At 46.5% G+C, this 20,237-nt stretch overlaps 1 protein-coding gene across 5 annotated transcripts in view; it reads left to right on the top strand.

Moving 5' to 3' along the window:
* FRMD5 (FERM domain containing 5) overlaps positions 1–20,237 on the top strand; it is a 287,084-nt gene that overhangs the window by 246,990 nt on the left and 19,857 nt on the right. For all 5 annotated transcript variants that reach the window (XM_090270518.1, XM_090270519.1, XM_090270521.1 and 2 more), the window contains exons 3-7: positions 3,579–3,621; positions 3,851–3,929; positions 10,642–10,739; positions 12,825–12,948; positions 15,639–15,726. In XM_090270518.1, coding sequence (XP_090126644.1) covers positions 3,579–3,621; positions 3,851–3,929; positions 10,642–10,739; positions 12,825–12,948; positions 15,639–15,726 — 432 coding nt within the window. The remainder of the gene's footprint in view (positions 1–3,578; positions 3,622–3,850; positions 3,930–10,641; positions 10,740–12,824; positions 12,949–15,638; positions 15,727–20,237) is intronic.

Raw genomic sequence — 20,237 nt, 5'->3', positions numbered from 1 at the left:
TCATTTTTTTATTTGACAATCTAAGGGAAAAGAGGTCAGTACCCCTGATTAAATAGTTGGGTGTTGCATGTTTTTAAAAATTCTTGCAACACATGGGTTAAAAATCACTGTTCTGACCCATTGTGTCTCCAGGTCCTATTTAGGGTTTTATGCTAAACATGTGAGTTTTAGGAAAGACTCAAAAGAATTGTATCCCTTTACTCTGACAAGCCCTGTCCCACTTTGCTGACATTTTGTTACTCCTGGCTCAGCAGAATTTTGAGCATCATCAGTATTTAGAAAGTAGTGTTGAGGTCAGCCCCTCACCCTATAAAGTCTCCACTGTCTTGAAAACATTACTGTCCTTGCTTTGGGCCATAGTATAAAACTCCATAAAGGGCTATGACACCGATCAGCCGCCGGTCCTCACACGCCGTAGCTATCCACTCACTATATGAGGATGGGCTATTTTTACAAAGGGGCTTCTTGCTGTTTATTTGTTTATTATTTTGGTCTAAGCTGTCTCTCCTAAGAAGGAAGGCCAATTACCCAAAGATCTCTTCATCTACCAAAGAGAGTGGCATCTGAGGAAAAAAAGGCAAAAGTGTCCTGTTCATTCTTTTTAAGTTAGGTCAGGATGTGCTTGAGGAGAATAAGAGAGTATGTAGAGGTGATAAGGATTAAAAGCAGAAGGGGAGAGAGAAGAATAAGGAAATGGGAACAAGGAGAAATAAGCTTTATGGGGTGGCTCCTGCACGCTGGGCGCTGCCCTGAGCAGAAGCCCAAATCTTTCAGTCGATGGATATTGAGCACTGAGTTGTATCAGGCACTAAGCTATGAGCCTTACATGTTATTTAATCCTTACCACAAATGAGGTGAGTATCCACAATTATATTATTCATTCCCTGGATTTGTAAATAGTCTTAGGTTAAGTAACTTGCCCGAGGCAGGTAGCAAAGCCTGTCTCTACCTCAGACCTGTCTGACCCAGAGCCTATGTGATTTCTTTATAATTTTTAAAAATTTTATTTTTTATTTTTAGAGAGGGGAAGGGAGGGAGTGAAACACTGATGCACTAGAGAAACATCAATCGGTTGCCTCTTGCACACTCCTAACCAGGGTCCTGGCCCACAACTTAGGCACATTCCCTGACCAGGAATCAAACCGATGACCTTCCAGTTCACAGGACAATGCCCAACCCACTGAGCCACGCCAGTCAGGGCCTATGTGGTTTCTAAGATTCCGTGTTGAATTCATACATGAGACCCTCTAAATTTTTGTTATTCTGTGGGTTAAGGCAAACAGGGAGGCTTGAGAGAGTTCTTGAGACTTGTGGGGAAATAAGCCTGTCAAGAATTGTCATCCTAGATCTGCTGATTCATGGTAGAGATGGAGGAGGTAAGATCCCAGCTGCCCTAGAGTGTGAGGCTTTAAAATAAACCCCTTCCCCTGGGGCACCATTCTGAACCCAGCACTCATGTGCATCTCATCACTGTTTTCTCTGTAGGGTTCTCTATGGGGTCTGGGCATTCTCCAGATTCTGCCTGGAGAAGCTCCCCCCACGTCACCTTCTGCCCTGTTCCTGGCTCAGGCCCACAGCCTCAGCCTGCTCTCAGCCTCTCCTTTCAAAGTAGAGGTACCCTTTCCAGCCTCTGGAGTCTGAATATTCTTCCACACTGGCCCATTCACTCAAAGACAGGAGCTAACTCCCCTCTCTGAGTCTCTTCCTCTTCTCCTAATTCCTCCTCTCCAAAAGCATGTCATCAGTTTGCTATGTGATTCTGGGATCCAGGTTTAGGCAGAGAGATGCCAATGGCAACTCTGGCCATCACCATATTCTTAGGATCCTTTCAAGATTTCTCTACCAGACCCTTAAAACCCCTTGGACAAGCTGTGACCACTTTCCACTTCCTTCCCAACCCCTCCTCTCTTCCAGCCCCGCTCCTTTCTTCAGCTTTCTCTCCAGCTCTTGCCAAGGGGAATAACCTTTTTGTCCTTCAGCTCCATCTGCCTTCTGCTGATAATGGATCTCACAAGTCGTTCCTCTTAGTGTCTAACTTTCTTTGTTCGTTTACTTTAACCTATCAGTGGAAATGTCTAGGAGTGCGTTTACAAAGTCCCAGACACTTGCCGTGTTCTTCTTCTGGTACAAAGTACTGGTGCTCAGAACAGATGGGCCTCCTCCACCTTCACCGGCAACAGCCTGGAAACCCAGTTGTTTCCGTTCAATTTCCTCCTTTGCCTTTGCTTCCCTGTGAAGCTGAGCTGCCATGGGCCGTGTAATGTGAGAAGGACCTCTTAACCACCTTGAGTGGCTATAATGAGTTGCCAGCCTCGTGGGAACTCAGATCAGAGGAAGCCAGGGAGCAGAATGTCAGCCCAGATTATCCACGTGGAGCTGACAGGAGGACCAGCTCTTAGTGGGCCCATTAACTGCATGAGCCAGAGCCCAGCCTGAAGGTGAGAGCTGGGAATCAAGGGAAGCCAGGATGCCATCCGCGTGGCCCCGCCTGCCTTCCTGCGAAGAGAACTGTGCCAAGATGTTACACTAACTGGAAGTAGCCAGAAAAGAGGGAGGTGTGGACCAGGTTCTTTTGTCCCTTTGACAGCTGCATATGGAACTCTGTGCTGGGCCCAGGCAATACAGTGTAAACAAGACAGTTTTCAGCCCTCACAGAGCTTATGACTAATGGTTTTAAGCTACCTCCAGATAACCGAACCCAAATAACAGTAGTTCTAGCTCTCCACAAATTGTTATGGTTCCTCATTAGCGTAAAAGCAGCAAATATCAATACTGCATTTTCTAAAGCACGCGTATAGAACTGGGAAACAGACATAGAGTAGCCTCGCTGCTTCCTTCCCTAAACATAAGTACGATGGGGAAAATGCATTGCTGCTCTGTCCTGCCTCCATGAAATTCCAAGGGACACAGGACATCATCCTACACATTGGTTGTGGTTAGTTATCTTATGAGGCAGACTTTCAACGTCCCTGGATGCCAAGTAATCCCGAGCATGTATCTTTAACACAGAGCTTGGCAATCTGTGTTACCCAAACAAAAATGGAATCTACACCAGCCATCCCTGCCTTCTCTCCATTTATGAAATTCTATCTGTCAGTACTTTGTAGAGCTGCTACCAGTAGCCTCTGTCCTCTTGCCAAAAAAAAAAAAAAAAAAAAAAATGTTGGCATATAGCACAAACACAACTCATTAAAGCCAGCACATCCCCACTCATGCCAGGTAGGGTCTTGTTCCCATCACCCATAATGGACTCACTTGTGCCTGCTGGCATGCCAGAAACAGGGCTCAGAACTCTGGCACCCCACTGTGGACTTTGGTACCCTACCGTGGAAGGTGGCATTGCCAGGGAAGCCCAGAAATGGCCTCAGAAGCTGGAACTCTTCTCCCCTTCACAGCTGGTTCCCTGGGAAACTTTTTAGAAAATCATCACTCTACTCTCCAAGCCTACATATTACAAGCTTTTCGGCTGCTTTCACCCTTGGCTATACAATCTGTCTGGTTATTTGTATCGGATTAAACAAGCTATATTTGACACTGCTTCTCATTAGGGTTTTCTTGTTCTGTGTTCTCTGTTTCAGCATTGGTTGGAGTTTACAAAGTCTGTGGTGAAACAATTGAGATGTAAGTATTCTCCAAGAAAAGACTCAAGCCTTTCCCTGGGGAGGGTGGGATGCAACGTTCCACTTGTAGTATGTCTGGTGATTTTCCACTGTTTGGAGTGTAAGTTGCCCTAAACATCTGAGGATTTTTTTCTGAGGGTTCAGAGGCTGATGCAGCCTGGTGGGAAAGGGAACCCAGTCATCTCTGGGAAAGAGGGTCTTCCCTGATGGGCACCTCTTTTTCCCTGCAGCCCAGCCTCCATTCACCATGTGTTTCCGTGTGAAGTTTTACCCTGCAGACCCTGCCGCCCTGAAAGAAGAAATAACCAGGTGAGGCCAAACTTACCTTTTCAGCCATTAAGGCCTATTGGAGAGGATGGGTGAGAGGGACTAGAACCTCTCAGATCCTGTATTTCGGAAGCTCCTAACTTTTATAGGCAAGGAATTCTTCCTAAATATAACCTTTCTTCTTTTGTATTTCATTTCCACATGCTTTTTCTGCTCACCCCTCAGTAGAATTAGAACATAGTGAACATCTTCCTTCAAGAAGTGTGAATACTTCATCTTGGTTTGATCATCCTCAAAGTGATCTGGAGTAACTAATCAAATGCATTTTTTCTTTTACCTGTAATGTGGCCACTCTGGACAGTTTTGGAGAAGGCTGTGTCACTGACTTTTGGGGGGGGGAGGATGTGAAATAGGCTCCAGTGGCCTAATTGTACTTTTCAGCACAACACTGAAAAAGCAGCTGGGAAATACTGAGGATTTTAAATCCACGTGGGCACACGCTAGTGTGCTGACAGCTCATTGTGGGCAGCATGTTCTGGGGAGAGCAGACGGCAGCAGGGAATGGACCCCATTTCATCCAGCACCACTTGAGGATGAGAAAGAACCTCTGTGTCCACAGCCATCTATAAGAGGGTCAGTGAATAGGAGCTTCAAACACTTCCCAGTGTTTTGTATCTCTGAGCCAAATTCACTCTAAAAGTATTGCCTCATTAGGAACTCTATGTAACAGGGACCCTTAATTTTTATATTAGAAAGATCTAATGTTGACATAAGCAAAATCTTGATTTTACCTTGGAGGGGGTGGGGCCACAGGTGAAGGGGCCATGCCAAGACATTCTAGAGCTGAGGAAGAAACAGCTCTGCCAGCTCCATCCACTCCCTAAAACCTCACAGACAGCACAGATTGGGATGAGGCCATTGCCAGTCATATAGACTGGCCTGTAAGGCTTTGAGATTTACTTCCAGATTCTGAACTGCTTGGGAAAATAAAAAAGAAAAAAGAAGAAAGAAAAAGAAAAGAAAAGAAAAAGGAGGGAGGAAGGAAGGAAGACTATGGAATTATTTTCACTTCATGTTCTAAAGAGCATGCCACTACCTTTCCATCTGGTAAAAGGAGCAGAAGTTTCTCTGAGAAGAAAAAGGAGAAAATGGGGAGAGAAAAGGGCAAGAATCAGAACAAGTAGTGCAAAGAAAGCAAAGCAGTGGGGCAGGGAGGGAAAGTGGTTTCTTTACATGGGTCCCCACAGAGGGTCAGGCAACGATAGGATCTGGTCAGAGGATCAGGAAGGTGGTTTCCTCTGGGTGCATGGAGCAGTGCGCCCTGAGGGCAGTGAGGAGTGGAGTTGAGGTCAGACTTCATGTTCCTTACCGGACATGGAAGCGACAGGCTCTGCTCATCCACACGGAAGCGGATGCGGCTCCCACTTTGCTTCTAAAAACCAAGCTCATCCATATTAATAAGCAATCCTGTAGATACAGGCAGAACAGTGAGGGTAAACTAATACATTTCACCACAGAGAGGAGTTTTGGCAAAGCACTAGCCTGCCTTGCTCATGATCTCCAGAGTGTTTGCCTTAGCTCTCCCCTCCACTCTCCCTGGCTCGTTCTGTTGAGAGAGGTGATGATGCCAGGGCAGACCCAGGGTCCACGCTCTGTCCATGTCAGACTACACTTAACACATCTTTGCTGAGAGCCTAGCATTTTGCCTCCTAACGCCACACATCAGGGTTGCCGGGTCTGCACCTCACTGATCAACAGCTGGTGAGAAGGATTGGTCGAATACAACCCAGTGAGGGCACCGCAGACACATGGCTTTCTGATTTGATTAAAGGACAAAATTATATGGTTATCTTGGCCCTTAGGAGGAGCTTCTAACAACATGCTTTTCTAAATCAAATGTCACTGCATCATACTAATATACAGACCCACCTACCCAAGAAGCAGCATAGACTTTAGAGCTCAGATCCTGTTTGTCACTTTCCTGATTACGTGGCCTTGGACATAAGATATTTAACCTCTCTGACCTTCAGATTCCTCCTTTATAAGATGAGGAAGTAATAGCTAGCTCATAGAATTGTTGGGAGGATTAACCACTATACAAGGTCTTCTACTTCATAATCACACCCCCTCCCTATAAGACTTGCACTGAGAAAAGGCTCGATATCTGTGTATTGCCAGGTTGATTCCATGGTCATGGGCACCATGGGCTCTGCTTATGGGGCACAAGTACGGTTAGCTCTGGCTTTTCTCCTTTGTGTATGTGAAAGGCCCTTCTTTTCTGATGATCCCCATGCCTTTTCTGTCCCCGTTCCCTTCCAGCAAGACTCCCTAAGATTGAAACAGCTAACTTTTGAGAACTCAGAGAAAGCCATCTTAGGTAATCGCCCAAGTCAGCAAGGCAGGAGGAACAAGGTGGAGCCTCTCAGCAAGTCAGCAAACCTCAAGGACTCTGACCAGTGTGTGAGCTCCTCCCTCTCCTGCATGCAGTCCTGCTGACCATAGTCCTCAACTATTTTCCCTGCTGTGCCTCTCACTGGCCTTTCTTCCCTAGAATGCAGTTTCCAAGCGTTGTCAGGAGTGTGAGCCACAGGGTGCCTGAGCCTGATTCGGAGGCTTCCTGCCTCCCCCTCCCTGAGTTCAGTGGAGGCCTTAGAATCAGCTGCATCATGTTCTTCATTCACATCCCTGCTGATCTTAAGAGAGCAGGTACCTGCCCTGGCCCTACTCAATACCCATAATTCATTCCTGGCTTAGAGCCCTCCACTCCACTCTACTGCCAAACTAATTTAGCTGTCAGTGTGCTTTTCCCAGCAATATTGGTCCTCAATTTCACCAGTCTCGTCCTTTCCCATAAAGGCAAGCTGAAGGGGGGGGCGGGGGAGGGTAGAGTAGGGAGTGAAGAACTGTGCTTCAATTTATTATCTCTTGGATTCTTACCAGATGATAAATTTAGTTGCCAAAGCCTGATTAATCTCTTTTGTCATTTTTTAAAGTAATAAATAGATTTTCTTGTCTGAGCTGGGGACAAGGCAGAGAAAATGGGGATTAGGCACCAGGTTTAGCTTTTAATAGGGACTGCAGGTGTATGAACTCTTTGGAAAGATCAAGTAATAGAAAGAAACTGAGTACAAATGAGGCCCCACCTTCTAAAGAAGCCCACTGCTTGGCACATGTTTGAGCAGGTGCTCAAAAATATGTGAACAGAATGAACTAATACATGCACGAGTGAATGGAATTTTCAGGTTATTTATTCCTTCGAGTCAATGACTATCACTTGAGCCCAGCGGAGTCTAAGCTGGGTTGGCAAACTCTCTGTGAAGGGCCAGATAGTAAACATTTTAGGCTTTGTGGGCCATGTGAATTCTGTCACAACTACTCATTTCTGCCATTGCAGAGCAAAAGCACATCTGCATGCCAATAAACTGTATTTTATTTCATTGGAAACTGGTGGCAAGCTATCTTTGCAGACCCTGGGCTAAGGAATCAAAATGGGTTCAAAAACCCTGGGTTCATATTCCAGGTTTTTCTTTAACTAGCTGTGTGACAAGGCAAGCGACCATATCTCTGACCATTTAGTTTCCTCATCTGTGAGGGATAAAACACAGTAGTCACATCCTCGTCACCTCAGTGTTGTGAGGATTAAATGAGAGCATGTGTGGTTTGCTTCCAGGTCCCACCAAAGCCTGTGGAAGGCAGGAGTTGGGGACAGTGAGAAGCAGAGAAGCCCTCTCCCCATCTCCCCCTCCCTTTCCCTCCTTTCCCCTTCCTCTCCCTCTCCCTCTCTCCCACACACTGTGTGGTAGATCCATCTTAGTATTCCACTCTGTGTGGTTTCTTTTTCCTTCAGTTTTTTTTGGCACACACGGAGGCAGGGTGGTGCTGGCGATGGTGGTTGCGGTGATGGAGGGAGCTCTTATTAATAACTTCCAGACTATAATACTCACCGGCTCTTTGTTTTGAGGAGGGGAGTACATCCTGATGTGGTTAGAAGGATGCTTAAGCTTTATTCTATATACAAATTACTTAGGATCTTATTAAAATGGTTCAGTAGGTATAGGATAGGCCTATAGTCTCCGTTTCCAACTAGCTCCCAGATGATGCTGATCTTCGGGCCACACTCTGAGCAGCAAGGCCTTGGGAGAGAAGAAGTTTGCTTGCTTCTTAATTTCTGTTTGTTAGTTACTTGAATCACCAAGGCCAAGGCCCTCAGAGTCACATGCTGGTATCCCTTCTCACCCCAGGAGTTGGACTGTTAGTGGCCCCCTTTCTTTTGAGCATTGCCACGTCATCATGTGAGCCTGGAATCTTCTGTTTCATTCTTCAGCTGAAAACAGGAGCTGTGGAAACCTCTAGTTGTCCAGGGAGGGCCCACTTTCTTTTTGATTCAGATTGATATAATTTAAGGGAATTTTACTATGTCCGTTCCTCCCCTAGGGATGCTGTCGTTGTCTGGGGCTGTCTAACAAGTGCCACAGAACCTAACTTAAACTAACAAGCGTGTATTATCTCTCAGTTCTTGTGGTTCAGGAATTCTGGAGTAGTTTAGCTGGGGGGTTCTGGCTCGGGGTCTCTGGATTGCCGTCATCCCAAGGCTTGACTGGAGGGTTCACTTCTAAGACAGTGTACTCACAGGGCTGTTGGCAGAAAGTGTCAGTTCCTTGCTAGCTGTTGGCAAAAGGCCTCAGTTCCTCTCCACATGGCCCTTTCTAAGGGGCTACTATGTGTCCTCAAGCAGGATAAGTGATCCAAGAGAAAGGGAGAACAAGGGGGAAGATGCAGTGACTTTCTGACCTCGTCTCAGATGTCAGACACTCCACTCTGCTTTAGTCTCTTTGTTAGAAGCAAGTCACTGAGACCAGCCAACCCACACTCAAAGGGAGGGAATTAAGCTCTACCTCTGGAGATGAGGAGTAGCACAGAATTGGCGGACATATTTTTAAACCACCATGGATGCCCCTGTGGCCAGGAGCCACTGCAGTAGGTGACTCGCTGAAGGGTGTGCTATCCCTGGCTTTTGCTCTTCCCAGAGTACCAGTGAGGTTGTTAACAGACACCTCTTCTTGTAAAGACATTTTCAAAATGGAAGGTCAACAATCCCATTCTACTGAGACAGGGTCCATCAAATACTTGTGAGACTGTGCAGCAGTTATAGTGCAAGGAGGGCAAGTGCAGCACAGTGATTAAGAGCCAGCCTTAGGTGTCTGACAGTCATGGATTTGAATCCTGGCTCTGTCCCTTACCAGTTGTGTGCCCATGTGAAAATCACTTGAGCCTCAGTTCCTTTATCTTAATATTGGGGTAGGGGTTGGGAGGATAATAATAGTACCTGTCTCAAAGCGTTATGAGAGACTTAGATGAGATATTGCTTGTAAAGTGCATAACCCCTGGACTGGCAGATAGTAAGTGTTCACTACCTGTTGTTGCTATTAGCTATTGCTCTTGATGTCCTGCTTCCACCTGAGGTGAGAGCTTCCTGTACTTGAAGAATCGTGAACCACAGTTTCTGTGCTTCCTTCATCCATGCCTCTTCTCACACCTTATCCAATTCTGAGCAGTCTGCCTGGCTTTTGCCAATAACTGAAGGCTATTCCACAGATGGACAGGTTCTCTTGACAAGCCAAGGCAGCGCTCTTCCTTGAGCTAGCTCCTTCATCTTCCATTCTGCTTCTTAAGAAGGAACATCAGCCAGAGTCCAAGGTGGAAAGAGGCCTAGTTGGCCCCTCTCTTCCAACATAGGCATTTTTTTTTCAAAAATTTTTTTAATTGTTGACACTATTACAGAAGACCCCCATTTCTCTCTACCCTTTTCCCCCTGCCCCCCAGGCCTTTACCACATTGTTCTCTGTGTCCATGGGCTGTGTACATATGCATATATGTTCTTTGGCTAATCTCTTCCAGTTCTGCACTCCCCTCCCCCCCTCTGAGATCTGTCAGCCTGCTCCATGTATGCATGCCTCTGGTCCTATTTTGTTCATCAGTTTGTTTTGTTCATTAGAGTCCAGGTGAAATATGGTATTTGTCTTTCTCTGACTGGCTTATTTCACTTGGCATAATATTCCCCAGGTCCACACATGCTTTGCAAAGGGTAAGAGTTTCTTCTTTTTCATAGCCATGTAGTATTCCATTGCATAAATGTACCAAATCTTTTTTATCCACTCTTCTACTGATGGGCACTTAGACTAGTTATAGATTTTGGCTATTGTAAATAATGCTGCTATGAACATAGGGGTGCATGTATTCCTTCTGAATGGTGTTTTGGGATTCTTAGGCTATGTTCCCAGAAGTGGGATCTCTAGGTCAAATGGCAGTTCCATTTTTAGTTTTTTGAGGAAACTCCATACTGTTTTCCACAGTGGCTGCACAAGTCTGTATTCCCACCAACAGTGCATGAGGGTTCCCTTCCTCCACATCCTCACCAGCACTTGTTTAGGTTTTTTGGTTTTTTTTTTTAGTTTTTTTGGCGCTGAATTCATCTGGGTTGGCTCCTTCCACAGCCCAGTACCGGGGTACAGTGTTTTTACCAGACATGCCATTTCTGTTTTGAGCTACAGAAAAACTGACAGGTTGTTTTGAACTGAACCTCAAATCAGTTCAGAACAAAGTACTTGAAAGAGTCTTCAGGGAAATGGAAGATGTATTTGTTCTGTGGTATGTTTTGAGATTTTTTTTTAAGTATAGTAAAAAGGGTCTTGACAGAGATTTTGTCATTAAAGCAAAGAAGTTCTTTACAATTCACTCTCTGTTTTCTCTCCAGGTATTTAGTCTTCCTACAGATCAAAAGGGATCTCTACCATGGTCGCCTCCTCTGCAAAACGTCAGATGCTGCTTTGCTAGCAGCTTATATCCTTCAAGGTAATGACTTTTGACAGGATAAATTTGCTTTTCATGCTAACTACTGGATTACATTATTGCAGTTACCACAGATGACTACTTCTTGCATATACACCGATGCATCTAACATGAAGCAGAGTCCAAATTACAGGGCTTTGCCTTGACCTGTAGACCCAGAAAGCTCTGACCACTCAACCCTACACTGTACCCGAGGCCTTTGTGCCAGCCCTTCAAATCATTGTCACTGTGTTTAGGGTGTTTATCATCCGTGGTTGATAAAGTTACTGAGAATCTGGAGAGTAATCTGAATCCTTTTTTTCCTTTCATGCAAATCTCAAAGATGTGAAGCATCTTAGAATTTTGATATCTATTTCAGAGCCCTTTCTGTTCAGAAGACTCAAAGTTAAAAATGTTCCTATGTAACAAACACGTTTCCTAACATGCTAATGAGGTAAAATTGAGTCTGTACCCAGCTGGTGCCCAGACTGGCTTTTTCTGCAAAAACAGTGGGAAAGGGAAGCACTCATCATATAGAATCCCTTTTCCTTTCATGAAATGCTGGGGACCTCTAAGTGTCACTTCCTAGACTTCTTTTAGTCCTTAGGCCGGAAACTGTCACGGGATTGTTTTGTACCATAGAACTAAAATAATGACATTTCCATCAAAGAAAGTGACTTTTAATTGGAAATCAGTAAACTCCAGGAAGCTACTTTATGAAGAGAACCTGGAAGTTTCTTGCCAGCAGAAACTAAAGTTCTTCTGACAAGAGTAATATCATAGCTGCGTTATGAATGTAGAACTCAGCCCATTAAAACTTTGACTTCTGAGACTCCTATTTTTAAAAATCATCTGAACAGGAAGGTACTTGCTAACCCTAAGGTACCCAGAGAGGCTTCTTTCATTTTAAAGGAGAGCCTGGTTCGATCTAAGTGAAATTTTAAACTCTAGTCTTTCCTTCAGTTTACCCTGACAACCATATTGAAATTTTCATTTTTTTTCTTTAAGGAAATTGAAATCCATCATCAATGTTGTCCATTTGGAACTTTCTAAATAAAATCATAATAAATGACTCCATGGCTCAAAGTCACTCCAGACTTTAGGCCCAGGGAAGCCTTTAGTCTCTTGCTCAATAATAGAAATTCCCAAGGGTTTGGAAGCATTAACATGAAACTGTGAGGGCAGGGCACAGACTTCTCTCTCTACTGGTCATGGTTCTCACTTGGGAAGGAGAAAGGACAACCACAAAGCAGCTACAACTTCTTAACACCCTTCCTCTTCACATATCCATGATGTTTATTCCCTGTGGAGTACTTCACGTGGACAAAGCTAGGTTCTCACCTAGGAACACACTGTGGAGACCACCACCCCTGCCTGCAAAGAGCTCTAAGATCTGAGGACTTAGCAAGCAGTGTTAAAGATGGACATCTGGGGAAAGCCCCACCCCCTGAAGGGAGCTGAGAAGTCAGCCTCCGCACCTGCAGCTGCTGACCTCAGTGGCACTTTCTGGTCACAGCCAGTGTTCCCCACTCCGCACTCCTCTCCAGGGTGCCTGGTACCTGCTCAGCCCTCAGTGGCTATTTATTCACGTTTATTCCCTTGATTTCATTTGGTGTGGACTGAGAGTTCAGTTCTGAATTTGCATCATGGCTCATTCATCAACTTGCTGTCTCCCTGCTAAAGTCCTCAAAGCGATATTTCTTCCGATCTCAGGCCCAAGAAGTTGTGTCTTCCAATCAAGCTCAGTATCCTGTGTTATCACAAAGAGCATTGCTCCCAGACCATATTCTCATTACTGAATGGGTGAGGACAACAGTGTAGGCCTCTCTTTTTTTGCAAATTTACTTGTGGAGCCCTCAGAACACAGGGTCAGCTCTACTAGCTCTCCGCTTAGACCTGACATCAACCCAGTGTGCTCTCCTGGGAAAACAAATGTGGGCATGCTCCTGAGAGGCATGCCCTCGGCCCTACCCACAGCCTGTTCTTTGTAAATCAAGACGTGCTGTTATTTGTAAATCCAGTGCTTGCTTTGACTTTCGCTCTGTGTGTTAATCTTCTGTTGCTTTGCCAATCTCTAAAATTGCTTTCTTCTGTTTTCCTTTTTACAAGCGGAGATTGGAGATTATGACCCAGGGAAGCACCCTGAAGGCTACAGCTCCAAGTTTCAGTTTTTCCCTAAACATTCAGAGAAGCTGGAAAGAAAAATTGCTGAGATTCACAAGACAGAACTCAGGTGAGAGACACTCAGTTCAAGCTCAGGACAGTCTCCCCCACAGCCTGACTTTCCTGACTCCAGATGTGCCAATTTCAGTGACCCCAGCCAAGCCTTCTGGGCTCACAGTTAAAGGCAAGGGAAATGTTGTATATAGTAAGGAAAACAGACAGGGGCTGGCCTCAAAGCTATTTGTTTCACCAAGAAAAATGAAGAGACAGGTCAAAAGCATGTACTGGCAAAAAGGAAAAGAAAACCATAAGCAGCAGAAAAGAAAAAAGATTAGAGAGTTGTTGTTGAGTGGGGGTTGAAAAATGAGCAAGCCTCTACCCTCAGTCCGAGACAGTGTTCAGGGGCTTCCAGGTCAGTGGGTGGAGCTGCGTCAGGCTGGCCTGATTCACAAATACTGTGGGTGCCCTGAGAGCCCTTGGTTCAGGGACTGTATCTGCAGCACTGCCTCACCCCCACACCCTTGCACAGAGAGCAGGAGGAGAGAAACAGCTGGAAGCAGGAGGCTTGTCCTCCTCAGATTCTTAGTTCACCCAGAATATACCTAATTTCATCAAATAGCATCAATGCATCCATCCTTTCACCCATATGAAATAGGATTTTCTACAAAGATTGATTAAAAAAAGAAACAGGATGTTTGGGCTCCACTTTGTGTGGCATGCTGGAGCACCAAGTCCCCAAACTGATAATCTGTGAAGAAAAACATTACATACAACGCATTGTTGTAAAATAAAACATGCCGTTATATCAGTATATTCTAATTTTTAAAAATCTTTTTAAATGTTTGTGTAACCTTCCTAGGGAAGAATTCCCAAGAGGGGGGTAAAAGATATTCCTAATGATAATAGTAAACCTAAACTAGTCCCTACCCTGATCTGCTGGCTCCCTGAAAAAAAAAAAAAAAATCTTCACCTTCACTCAATGATTTTACCAACAAATAGTTCCCCACAACCTCTATAGCCTTTGTTAATAGAACTCCTGGCAGCTGTGTGTGGCGGGAAAGGTTCCCGACCCTCCCAGAGGCATGGATACACCTATCCAAGGTGGAATCGAAGCGCTTCCCACCCCCTCTCCCTGTGCGACCCGGCCTCTCCCGGAGACCGGGCTCCTCCCATCACTGTTAGGGAAATAGCGGCCCCTGGTGGTAAAGGCTGGGATACACAGGCCTGTGAGAAGGCTCAGGGTTCACTCAAAGGAGATAAGAGGGATGTGCTGAGACTCCCCTGCAGCGCTGCCAGGAGGGTTGGAGATGAGGTGCAGACCTGAAGGACTGTAGAAGGTTGGAGATCCCCCAGGAAAATGATGCCCGCTTTGAGGCCCCCTAGAGGTTTGGGCCAACTCCAGAGGTGAATGGAGCTAGGAGCCCTGTTCTTGGCCAGCTGCACAAGCATTTTCCAAACAGCTCCCTTGCGTCTCGGTGGGTGTGGAAGTCCCCTGTCAATATAATGCCTGCATACAGGGACTACTGCATGGGGTCAGCTTCATCTTCATTATGTAAAAACGTGTCCGTGTTTCCTTTCTCCAACTCAAACGTGAGTTCCTCAAGGGCCCAGACTGCGCTGAATGTCTTGGTCTATTTACCACGGCAGCAGAGGCAGGCACAGACGGTACTGATAGGTTGATGTTTCTCCAGAGGGACTCTAGAGGGAGTCTGGCCCGCTCCCCTGTGGGTGGCACGTCTCCCTGCCCTTCACAACAGATTGCCCACTCCGCCCCGCCCTGAAGCCAACCCCACTTTGGTAGCAGTAGCTCTGCTTTGCCAGGGCTCTGGGTCCTGAGAGCCTGACAGTGGTGATATTGCCCCTGGTCCGTGTGGCGCTCCTCTACGCACCTGCTAGAGAGGCAGCCGGGAGGGCAGCAACGCTGCTAAGGGCTGATTTCTTCCTTTTGCTGCTCGTTTCCTTGTCATCGTCCTCACCCTGTGGACAGACAGCCATAGTGGAGTCTGGGGAGCTCAGCACTGGCTCCTGCTGCATCGTGTCATCCTCCATTCCCGTGTTCCCTCTTGGTAAAGGAAGACGGTTAGGCAGAAGCAGGAAGATACACAGGCCCCTTCTTTGTATTTCAGTCTAGATCAGATCACGAATGAGAACCCATGACCCACAGCCAGGCTACAGATGTGGTTTGTTTGCCCCTGTAGTATTTTAAATCATGAAATACCATATAAAAGAAACAGTATCTCTGACTTCTCTTTTTTTGTTTGTTTGCTTATTCACTTATTTATTTATTTTACCCCCATGGGAGAAAGAGACACAGGTTCCCTTGGTCTGCGGGGTGTATCCTTGTGTGTGTGTGTGTATGCTTTTGTGTTGGTGGCCTGGCTGGGGCAGGGGCAAAAGCCTACAGCAGCTGGTATTCCTGGGCAGTCTGACTTCTCATTAAAAATTACGTCTAACAATGCTGGGCCCTGCATTCCCACATAATTACAATCTTGGAGCAGAGGAGCAGCTGCTGCATTAGATTGGGTAGCACTCCCTAGTTTGCCACAGTCCCCTCCAGTCCCTACTGTGTCAGCCTGTGTCATACATTATTTACCCCGCCTCACCCTGAAGACATCTGAGTTTTTGGTCCTAGGTAGGAATCTCTGAAGTTGTTCCTAGAACAGAGTAGGGAGTGCACTCTGGAAAAATTGTGATGTGAGCCTCATTCTGAGTACTTCATAATTGCACTCACCTGAAATCATCTCATTTTCTTTACTCCAGTGGTCAAACACCAGCAACATCAGAGCTGAACTTTTTAAGAAAAGCGCAGACATTGGAGACCTATGGAGTGGACCCTCACCCATGTAAGGTAAGACCCCCCGTGGTGGGAGACCACAATGACCTCGCCTCCTATAAAGGGCAACAGGCAGGGAGGAACCACAGGTCTACACCCTCCACTCCTCCAACAGCTGGATGATTAGCTTTTAGTGACAGATGCCAGAGAAAATGCGTTGTTTTGAAAACTGCTCTGGATTCCATGCTGCATAATTTTGTGCTGCCACGTCACTGTCAGAGGGTCTGAGGCAAATTCAACCTAAATAACAAACCTGAAACTGGGGCTCCAGTTTGGCAGCAGCAGGTAACCTGGTGGAAATGAAGACAGGAGCATTTGGAAGGGCTCCCACCCCACAACAGGGAATGATCAGAGGTGGCTCAGTGGACTGCCCACCCTTCCCTGACCCATAATCTAGTTTCTTTCCCAGAGTGGGTTTTATTGACTGCTGCAGCGTAACCCACTGCGTGGAACTACAGCAGAGTCGCATTTAATTCCATTATTCGCGTGAGGGCGAGACGGGAACCAGCCAGGGAGGGACTGCTCACAGAAAACCTCTGTAATTACTCACATGAGTCTGGCATTTTGGAGATGAGCTCAGGCAGCCACAGTCACTGCTGAGAGCAGTGGGTACCCGAGGTCTTTTCTTACACTCTGTAGCCATATCCCTCCACTTCATCTCCATATGCTACTTGCTTTTTGACACTCTTGTCTTCCTCAGTTTCCTCCAGTGTTTGCCTCTGTCTTTCCACCACTGGAGAGACTCCAGTACCACCAGTAAAACTGATTCTCACACTGATCTGAGGGAGACAGTATCCAAGGGGAACAAGAGAACATTGAGTAGACATCATAAGTTTCCATCAAAAATTAAAAGAATAGAAACCAAGGAACCCAGTGATATGGGGGCAGAACCACATTTCCCTTGGCCTCTTGGTGAGGTGATGGTGATTTGTTCTGGCCGAGGATATCATGTGGAATCTTCACAAATGAACTCAGACAACATACTGCATTCTGGCACTTCGAAACCCTGGTCACCTTCCCCACCCCCTCATTCCCTGCCCCCCAGCACAGTCTCCTTCAGGATAACCCCTGTGTTCTTGGGAGCCAGCACTGTCAGAAAACACACTGATGCCTACGTATACCAAAAATTTCACATATGGATATTTATAAATGAATTAGCAAAGCTTCATAAATAATGCTGTCTGCATAACTGCTGTAGTTCAGCTGCATTGATTGCTCAGCTAGTGTCAGCTGGGGAACCTGCAGAAGACTAAGAGAGTGAGCTTTGCAGGGAGCTGGCCTTGGCTCCAGTACTGGTCTCCTACTTACGGGGACCCTTTGAGGCTCCTCTGAGCCTCACCTGCCTCACCTGTGCACAGTGGGTACTCAGCAACTGTGCTCTCCCGGAACTGCTGAATCACTTCATGACCTTAAAATGCATGGCTACCTAAAAATAGATATGGTCATCAGACGGAACCAGTGCCTCTGTCCAAACCTGCTCTGTCCCCACGAGGCCACACAGAGTGCCCGCCTCTTCAGAGCTGGGTTCCCAGGGCAGGGCTGTCAGCACAGGGTGGACAGTGGACCTGGGCACAGCTGAGTGACTGTGGGGCTCCTGGCTCAACCCTGTCCTTGATGAGTGTGTCCTTCTCAGACACAGGCTGAAAAGACAGCAGGAAGAAAGGAAGACATCTGTGGCACACCCTCCATGGCAGGCCCACTGGCATCCTTTCCCATTATTTTCTCATTTAATCCTCATGCCAGCCCTGAGAGAGGGATATTATTCTTCCTGGTTTATCAATGAGAAGATAAAAATTCCTAGAAGCCTGAGTGGCAGAGCAAGAATTCGAACTCAAGTCACTTCCCACTGTGTATCTCTGAGGAACAGGGGCCTCAGCAGACTTCCTCCGGGGAGAAGGTGGGAGTGGTCAGAGCCCTGGGCTTCCAGTCTCTTGCTCCTGGGCCCTATCTTCTTGCTCACCCAGGGCCACCTCAGGGCCCTCCTACAGACCCCACACATGGCCCCTCAGCGCATCTCACTGGGCTCTGGCTCAGGATTTCCTCAGCCTTCGTGAGCAAGAACAGTTTGGGTGCCTTTACTCTAGTCATTAAGTGGAGTCACTTTGGTGATACGCTACTGAGCACTCGCCTTAATGTTGCTACAAGGAGAGCTCAAATAAGCTGGGGCACTCGGTGTAATAAATACTGATGATTTCTATTAACAGAGAGGCAATTACTGGGCCCAGGGAATCTGGGGCATGCAGCCCTAGGGAGGACAGAAGAAGAGGAATCGTTTTGATAATTAAAAGAGAGCAGAACAACACTTGGGCAGAGCTCTGTTCTCCTGGACCAATTAAGAAGCTGCTGTTCTTCCTGTCCACGCTGATGGTTTCTTTCTGCCCACAGTGTTCTTGTCTCTTGCCTGGGGACCAAGAAGAGGAGATCCTACCAACTCTGGGGGGGACACACTGGGAGCTCCATTAGCTAGCTGGCTTACAATAATGCCCAAACTCTGAACCTCCACAAGCTATCATGAGCTCTCTGCATCCCCCCTCAACCCCCAACTCCTGGCAGGAGCCCCAGCAGACAGAGCCGGCAGCTGCTGGACAAGGAGAGCAGAGCAAACTACTGGCAGCCAGTGTTGCACTGAGTCCCCAGCCCTGACAGCTCTCCAACCCCAGGAGCCTCCATCCTGTTCCTTCCAGGGGGCCCTGGGACTGGTGGTTTTCCCTGGGTCTCCTGCAGGTCTGGACTGTGCCTCCTGCCCTGCTGAGGTCTGTGGAGTGATCAGACCTGTCACAGATACCCGGCCATAAAGATGCCACTTATTGAATGAAGGTGCCAAGCACTTATATACACTATTTCATTTAATCTTTTCAATAATACTATCAAGATATTCTTGCCCTTGTTTTAAGAGAAGAACACTGAGCCTCCGGGACTAACTGACATGTCAGTACTGGCACTCAAACCCAGAGCTGTCTCAATGCTGTGCTCTTTCAGTTGTCATTCATGGCCTTCCTTCTGGAGAGACAGCATTTATTTAGGAACAAAGCAGGACTCACTGCCAAGTGTGATAGAGAGAAGGCAAAGACCTATGATACTACTAAAATCATACAAAAATGTAATGTAAGTTCACCAGGTGGCTTTACATCTGTTCCGAATAGACCAGGAGAAAACTGAGTTCAGCAGGATCTAGGTTGGAGCAACCACACAAATAAAATTGCAGTGTCATTCCTTTGCCCTTTAAGTAGGATCATCACTTTCATAATCAAGCTACCTAGGCTTCTCTCTAAATAAACCCTCCTCCCCAGCTTGACAAGTTGCCCCAACCTCAGAAAAACGGAACAAGGAGGATCAGTGATGACTTGCCCTCACCCTCGGGTGGGCCCCTCTTGGCTGCCTTCTTTAGGGCTGCTGCTGAAATGAAAAACTTGACTTTCTGAGCTGCCATGGGGTGATGGCAAGCCTCTTACAAGGTGGCCGCCTCCTCCTGACTTCTGCCCTAGCTTCTTATGGCCAGGTTTAATATATTCAGACTGCATGATTTTCATGATTGACTTAAAGGTTCCCAGCTACGAGTTCTTTCAGGGATGGGGATAGGTTTCTGGACGAGCATGTAGATTCCTCTTCCCTAAGGTTTTTAAAGAATAATAGAGGCTTCATCTCACCTAGATTGTGTTAGTTTAATGTGTGCTCTAGAGATGGGCCTGGATGACCCAGAGAATGAGTCAGTGCAAGTCCATCCTCTCTCCAAGAAAAACACCTTTGGCCATGTCCTGGCAGTAAGTCATTTAGGCCATCAGATAGTAGTAGTATTTTTGAAGTATGCAGTACTTATTGTCCTTTTTTACAAATGAGAAAACTAAAGTTCAGAGAAGTTAAGTAAGTCACAGAGTAAATGAGAAACAGACCTGGGCCCTGGCTGGGTGGGTCAGTTGGTTGGAGTGTTGTTTTGTACACCACAGGGTTTCCGGTTCGATCCCCGGTCAGGGCACATACCTAGGTTGTGGGTTTGATCCCCTGGTTGGAGCACATACGGGAGGCAACAGATCGATGTTTCTCTCTCACATCTGTTTGTCTGCCCCCTCACCCCCACCTATTTCTCTAAAAGTCAATAGGCATATTCTCCAGTGAGGATTTAAAAAAAAAAAAAAAAAGCTGGATTCCTAAACCAAGACAAAAACTTTCCACAAGGATGAAAAATTGAAAACCAACTTATACCAACTGTAAAAGTGAACTAAATTTTTCTGATTATTTGCTGATGTAGAATGGAGATGGACTGGCTGTCTGCCTGTAGCTGTCAAGGTCCACCTCCCAGGTCCATTAATAGCTCAGTCCTGTGGGTACTGATTTCATCAGGATGGGAAAGGGACAGGTTACTATTGTCTATGCCACTTCTCTCCTCGTCCTCATTTCCTTCTCTTTTTGTCACATAACTTGTCCTTTCGCACAGAAATCCCTAAGGCAGGCTCACAGTGAGAATGACGTGTTAGATAGAAGAAATGGGGCAAGGTCCAGAGAAGGTGTCGGCGTGGCTGCCTGTCTGT

This window comes from Furipterus horrens, unplaced genomic scaffold, assembly GCF_987537825.1.
Source record: "Furipterus horrens unplaced genomic scaffold, mFurHor1.1.pri manual_scaffold_3, whole genome shotgun sequence".
Lineage (NCBI taxonomy): Eukaryota > Metazoa > Chordata > Mammalia > Chiroptera > Furipteridae > Furipterus > Furipterus horrens.
The sequence above is the reverse complement of the archived record's forward strand: the minus strand, read 5'-3'. Positions and strand labels throughout refer to the sequence as shown.